Here is a 7327-nt window from a genome sequence, read left to right as displayed (position 1 = left end):
CTCCTAAGACCAAAATCACCATATATAGCTGTTGGAATCGACGAAACTCCATTCCGTAGTCTTCTTCACACAGGTCAAACAATTGTCAACCCTTATAACTTAAACTTCAAACTTAGGGACTAATTATCTTATTTCACTCCAAAACTCTCCCGAACCCGACACCGAGCCCCACGGCGAGTCAAGTAACAATAAAATGAAACAGAGAGGACAATAAATAGGGGGATCGGGGCTAATACTCTCAAAAGGACCGGTCGGGTCGTTACAACTATATGCAATAGTGTCCCAAGACTACATTATTAAAAGTAAATTGAGATCAATAAATTTAAATTTAAATAAGCATATTTCACAATTTTGATATGATCACGGATAAAACATACATGACGGAAATAAGAAATAAATCAGAAATTGAATAGAAACCAAGTGCAGAAGTGAAGATTTTCACAAGTTCTATAAGAGATGTTCTAAATCTTGTGGAGTTTTGCTAGAAGAAAAACAGTTGCAGAAGTGATGCCAGGTATAAAGATCTCATTAGGAATGGCTTGTGGAATAATGCTTTGCTTAATGAATAAAGCAGTGACTGGAACTCCAAACAAGTACAACAATACGTCTTTGGCTCCAGAGCCGGTAACTTTTGTATCAAGAATGATTTCTTTGAGCATGTTCTGATACTCTTCCGGTGTCAACGATTTTGATCCTTTGTCTATGTGATATTTCTGAAAATTTGAAATGAAAAATGCTCTGAGTTTCTATTAGTGCAATACTTTACAGTCAAATAAATGTGGGTTTAATAATTAAAAAAATAAAGAAAAGACAAGCTACGTTTTCTCTAGATTGACCTTGAGGAGTGGTAAAGCTATTTTTTTATATTAATTTCCCAATGTTTAACGATTAATGAATGGAATTCTCCCATACGTCTTTATCCAATTTTGTGAAAGTCCATGTTAACATATTTACCGGATATATATTCTAGTTCTGTAATTAAACGAAAAGAAAAGTAGAAGACAGTACAAACTAACATTTAAGTTGCAATAGGTAATTACTATTCTCCGGTCCATAATAAGTAACCAATTTATCTTGAGCACACCCATTACGGAAATACAAATTATAGACAAAAATAGTTAATGTGACTATACTACCCTTAATTAAATGTTGCAGCATAATTTAATATGAGGAGTAAAAATTTTTTTTAGGAATAAGTACATAAGGATAATTTTGAAAAAATAAATTAAATTTTTTCTTGATTATATAAATTGACACTTATTTTGAACTAAAATAAAAGGACAAATTAGTCAGTAAATATTAATGGAGAAACTTGATTGAGTGGAGAAACTTAATTGAGTGGCAGAAAAGGAAAAAAGTATAAACGAAAGTACAATAGAAGGTGTACTAACGAACAAATGACAACCTTCTTTTTGTCTATTCAAATGAAAATTTATGCTTTTCAAATCACTAAAACAAAGAAGTTAAAATAAATAAAAGTGTATATGTAGCAGAGCGTGTCATAAGACTTATCCTAACAATTAAAAATAGAAAAAATATTTTTCTTGTCTTTTAAATCCGAACCAGAAAATTATGCTTCGCATTTGAAAGCAACAAGCTAATCTACTCTTTGTATTAATTTTAGTGATAGAACTTTACATTTTTTTAACTTTCTTAATAAATCTCATTCTAAAAAATATGTTGCCATAACTAAAGGTTCTTAATGGAAACACATCCACGTCATTATTTCCTAATTGAATTCCATCTCTATTGAAAACATATCGTTAATGTAGAAAACGAAACTATAAACTCAATTGTTCTCATTTGCATACTTACGTCGTATAGTCGATGGAGTTCCTCAATCTTTGGCACCTTAAACTGTGTACTCCCCAGCTTTTCGTTGATATCTCTACCAAAATAAACAATGATATAAAACAGATTCAGATTTATTTATTTATTGTTTATGCTTCTCTCTTTAAAATAAATCAGATAAAAAAAAGTAGGAATATACTTTACATTAAATAATATGATTCACGTGACATTCACTTGTTACCTTCTCAATGTCAAAATTAATCGACTAAGTTTTGAATTGTCCTTCGAAAAGAATTCTCAGAAATTTTAAATTAGATAAAAATATTATAAAAAACATTTCTCTGGTCCAAAATTCTTATATAAATTTAATTTGAAAGGAACATTGGCCATTGTTAATTTCATCAGAATTTATTTTAAAAATGGAAAATTACTCACTCGACTGTTAGGCAGACTGCACGGCAAAATTGATCAAATTTCCAGTTCTCCATATTCTTAAAATGACTTTCATAGAATTCATTTATCATTGGACCAACATTATCCTTCTGCTCATCATTTGCTGCAAATTAAACACAAAAATAATTAAAACATTACAAAATGGCCTTGTTATTCCCCTTTTCACTTATAAAAGGTCCTTCGTGAAAGAATAAAGAAACGGCAACAAGAAATCATGCGTGTATATGCAATAGAGGAAGAGACAGACCAAATTTCTTGAGGGATTGACCCATACTAATTGTTAAATGATATCGCCAAAGACAAAAGTGAAGGTGCATATGGTAGAGAACCCTCCAGAACAAGAGCTATATATTACCTCTAAGACAGATCTACTAATGTGAAATGAGACTTGGAAAGGAGGAAGAGTATATTTGAGCATGAAGTAAAAACTCTTGTGTGGTTTCTCGTTCAAATTGATCATAAATATTTTAGTTATGATAGGAGTGGTTTGGTAGCGAAGTAAGGAATGTTTGAGTACTCAATATCTAAGAGAACCAAAAGAACAAACTTTTATCCCAATTTGAGCATAACTCTTGCCTCAAAGAAGAATCTACATTTGTTTTTGCGTGTAATAAAACGAATTATGAGATTTACGGATTTTTTTCTTAGCGGAAGCGAATTATCTGCATGTAAGGCCTCGGAAAATTTCGCTGAATACTTTTAGGTTTTGTAGTGTTGAGTTAGGCTAAAGTGATCAGAAGTAGTGAAGAAACTTTTTGGCAGAAAAATTCAATTCTACGGTACCGCAGAATCGATATGTGGGTCGCATAAGTGCCGCAGAGTGGAGTAGAAATTGAGCTGAGTTGAGGACTCTTTATGGGTGCATTTTGCGACCGCAAAATAGGTCTGTGGTACATTTTGCGACCGCAAAACAGGTCTGCAGGCTGCAGACCTGCTGCATATGCAACCCGAAACATCCCAGTTTTGAGCATCTATTGTGCGACCAATTTGCGGGCCGCATATCTGTTGTGCGGTCACTTTTGCGATCGCAGATCTGAGTCGGAGGGGCCATTTTTCTATTTTTATAACGTGACCCCATTTTGATAAATAGCCTTTGGGCTTATTCTTGGACATTTATCTGATGATTTTAGAGAGAGGTAAGAGAATTTTAGAGAGAGAAAGAGGGAACCTAGCATTCCAATCATCCAATCTTGCTCAAATCTTCAAGAATCAGGGAAGCTAGCCACTAGATTATCATATATCTAGGTAAGCCCTACTTCTAAGCTTTCATGCAAGAGGTTAAAAGTCCAAATATACTGTGGGGTTAGAAATAGGCCATGCATGTGGCACTAAGTTGTAGTATGTGAAATTTATGAACCAATGTGGGTAGTTTCTTGTTGAAATTTGTTAAGGAGGAATGGATTACAATTTTAGGTCCTTGTATCTATTTTCATGATACATGTTTGACAAAATTCCTAGGAGAGTTATACTTTGTAAATCCTTCCAATTATTAACTAATTTTCGCTATCTTCCTATAAATTGTTATTGCTAGAAGTGTTGGTGCGTTGTAGTAACTTGAGGAAAGCTCAAACAAGGTATGTTGACTAAACTTTCTCTCTCAGAATCGAATTCTGTAATGTTTCCATAAGTGCAAAGTATTGTTTGCTTATTAAAACGGTATGGCTTTGAGTCATATTTTTATAAATGAAAACTAGTACACCAATTGCGGTGAGGAAAACTCGATATGCTTAGTACTCCTAATTGCTCCTATGTGTGCCAATGTCTTGAGTGAGTATGCCTTGTTGTTAGTAATCCATAAAGATGTTTAAAAATGAAATAAGTAACTTGGAAAAATAGAGTGTGGCCAACGTGCCAAGAATATAAGTTATAATTGTGGCTAGTGGTACAAAGGAAATGAGAAGATGTAATAAGGCTTATGAAATGAGTCTCGACTCAATTGTTCTTAAATGACTTCAAAAATAAAATGGCTTAAGGCTTTTATACTCAATTTATGCCCATAAGTGGTTGTTTTAAGTAATGCTTTGCCGTATAAATATATCCAACGTGACTCGAGTTCTTACATACTGCAGTGTCGAAATTGTACATTTTCGTGATTGGAAAAGGAGTAATTCAAGAATAATCGGTGCATTTCTTGTTTATGACTTTGATGTGTGTTTCTATTGCTGGTTGGTATGTCCCCTTCTTTGGGAAGAATCCTTTATGTTTAAATTTTCCATTACTAATAAGCTTGAGGTATATGATTTCTTAAATACTCTATATGTTGGTCATTGTTGGTGATCCTTGGAATTAAATGAAGTAAAAGTGTGGAATATAAAATGCGGTCATCTGCCATGAATAAAGAATCTTGTGAAAGGCCCAAAGAGCCAAGAAAGTATTGTTAATGTGGATGGTCGAAAATACTAATAAAGATCTATATAATGTGAAAAATTCTGAGATGAATCTCATGAAAAACGAATTTGGGCCATGTGCCATTGAAATCGACTTATTCGTTCACCATGCACGTGTTAAAGTAATGTTATCATGTCACTTGAGTTTACAAGTGGTCTCGTGCATAATAGGGTGTTATGTGAACCCTATGGACGGTCTATGAAACACATAGGTGTATTGTATATGTGGTCCTATGGACGGTCTATGAAATGCATAGGTGTATTGTATATGTGATCCTATGGACGGGCTATGAAACGCATAGGTGTATAATATACTATGTGAACCCTATTGACGGGCTATGAAACGCATAGATGTGTAATATAATATGTGAACCCTATGGACGGACTATGAAACGCATAGGTGTATGTGTATAATATGTGAACCCTATGGACGGGATATGAAACACATAGGTGTGTAATATAATATGTGAACCCTATGGACGGTCTATGAAATGCATAAGTATATAATATAATATGTGAATCCTACAGACAATCTGTGAACCATGTATCCAGTATGAATAATATATTCTGCTTCATTTGCCCTTGTTTGTACATGTTATATTTACATTATATCTTGTGTCTCATGCATAGTTCAAATGGCACACTTGACCCCAAAAGATGTTCAGAATAAAGTAAGTATAATAAGACTTGAAATGTGATTCTATGAGACGTTTCCTAGTTTCTTGATGTACTTCATTTTCCTCTTATTTAAGTTACAGTGTTTCCATATGTGGACAATTAGATATTATTGATTGTGACTTGTTGTTTCTATAATTTTCCACTTCCTATATGGTCATTCTATTTTGAAAGAGGACTTTTAGCTTTGCATACTAGTGATATTCGACGGCACTAACGTCTCTTTTGCCGGGAGCGCTGTATCTTTTAATTGATACAGGTGGTTCCACAGCAGGCGACATCGATCAGTGATAATGGTATACTCTTTAGCAGTCTTGGTGAGCCCCATTCCATTTCGGGGTTATGCATCTTTTGTCCCTATGTTTTGTACTTGAGGTATAGTCGGGGCTTTGTTGCCAGCACTTTTGTAGTGCTCTTTGTATCTATTTAGAGGCTCTGTAGACATAGTGTGAGTTATATGTTTATGGTTATTGGAAAGGTCAACTGTTTATGTTGTGTTTAGACTCTTGTTTCACTCAATCATAAGAATGTGTGTATTTTAAAACTTAACAATGACGTAACTAATGAAATGATTTAGTAATGTATATATGATCTTCCTATGGTTTAATTGATGAAAACATGCCTCCTCTTGATCATAAGTGAGTTGGGTAGAAAGTTTCTAATAGGCTTGCTCAACCGGGTCCACTCAGTTGAGCGTCGGTTGCGCTCCCCGAGGTTGGTACATGACACTACAACAATCCGACTTTTATTACTGATCGTTGGGAATCCTCACATAGCGGATTGACTCTGCGTGTTTCCACAGCGTGATTCTCCCTTGATTATAGATGTCGAGAATAAACCCTAGCCGTTCTCTCTGCAAACTAAAGTGAGATTCTTAACACCCATAGTGGTATTTAGATAAACTACACTATAGGGCCAAGGGTTAGACATAATGGCATATCAATTTTTAATTAGTTAGCACCCTTTATGGGAGTACTAGGCCCAAAAGGCTAATATTTTACTAACATATCTCACTCACACATAAATCATTGCTTAAGCTCCATCAAGCTAAGAAAAAATAATATATATATATTATTGATATTGGATAAACAAGCACTGAGACCAGCATACTATGAAAGCATGTTGTTATACATTTGTTAGGAATATAAGATAGAATATTACATTTCAATATTAAAATAAAATATGTTACGATATCTTCTTAATTACCCCATGATCTTGAAAATAACCATAACTCTCCACTACTCCATGATGTGAAAAATGGATAAAACTCTTTTGCAACTACTCTCCCATGTTATTATCACCATCTCAAATTTCTACCTTAGGATGTCATGATGGCACCTAGTCTCTAAGACTAAGTAAGCCTAACACATGCTGAGTTAGTAACATAAATATTTAATCATTAAATCATAAACCAGTAAATGACATACATAACTGCAACGACCAATAGTTATACATTTCCAAAAACTAGTAGTACAGAGTCATAAGCTCTACTAAAATACACTTAAATTTCTACATACTATATTGTTTTGATTTACAATTTAACAGTAGCATAAGTAAGTAAGATGGTGAATCTGAGGCCTGCAAGCGTCAAGCAGGTATACCTTGAAGTCTCCTCCACACAATCTGATAAGTAGGGATTTTAAGCTATTATTTGCTATCTTTTACTTGTGTTTTGGGCCAAAAATGCGTGAAGATATTCCCGAAAACTAATGTAATATGCTTGCTTGCAGGAATTGTTCCAAATGAGTCATAATCAACTCATAAAGGAGTCAAAACTTGAACAAAAACCAAGACTGGGCCAAGAGATATCAAACGTGGACCACACAAATATTATGCGGCTGCGATAAAAAATATGCGGTCTGCGAAAGGGAGGTTCAGAGAGTTGCATTTTCAGGCTAAATGATAAGCGCGGACCGCACTAGAAATGTGTGGTCGCGAATTTCTCCCTGCGGCCGCGATAGAAATTATGCGGACCGCAATGCATGAAGTTCAGAGAGCTCACAACTTGAGCAAAAGAAAGA

General features: G+C 34.3%; 1 protein-coding gene across 1 annotated transcript; it reads right to left on the bottom strand.

Annotated features, from left to right (window-relative positions):
- Positions 1-307: 307 nt before the first annotated feature.
- Positions 308-2627, bottom strand: LOC107760303 (uncharacterized). Its single transcript, XM_016578338.2, has 4 exons — positions 2492-2627; positions 2227-2347; positions 1816-1888; positions 308-713 (listed from the first exon to the last, which is right to left on the bottom strand). Exons 1-4 carry the CDS (start codon positions 2559-2561, stop codon positions 462-464), a joined length of 516 nt encoding a protein of 171 aa, XP_016433824.1. The 5' UTR covers positions 2562-2627; the 3' UTR covers positions 308-461.
- Positions 2628-7327: the final 4700 nt, after the last annotated feature.

Source organism: Nicotiana tabacum, chromosome 5 (assembly GCF_000715075.1).
Source record: "Nicotiana tabacum cultivar K326 chromosome 5, ASM71507v2, whole genome shotgun sequence".
Lineage (NCBI taxonomy): Eukaryota > Viridiplantae > Streptophyta > Magnoliopsida > Solanales > Solanaceae > Nicotiana > Nicotiana tabacum.
Note: the sequence above shows the minus strand (reverse complement) of the source record. Positions and strands in the feature narration are given on the sequence as shown.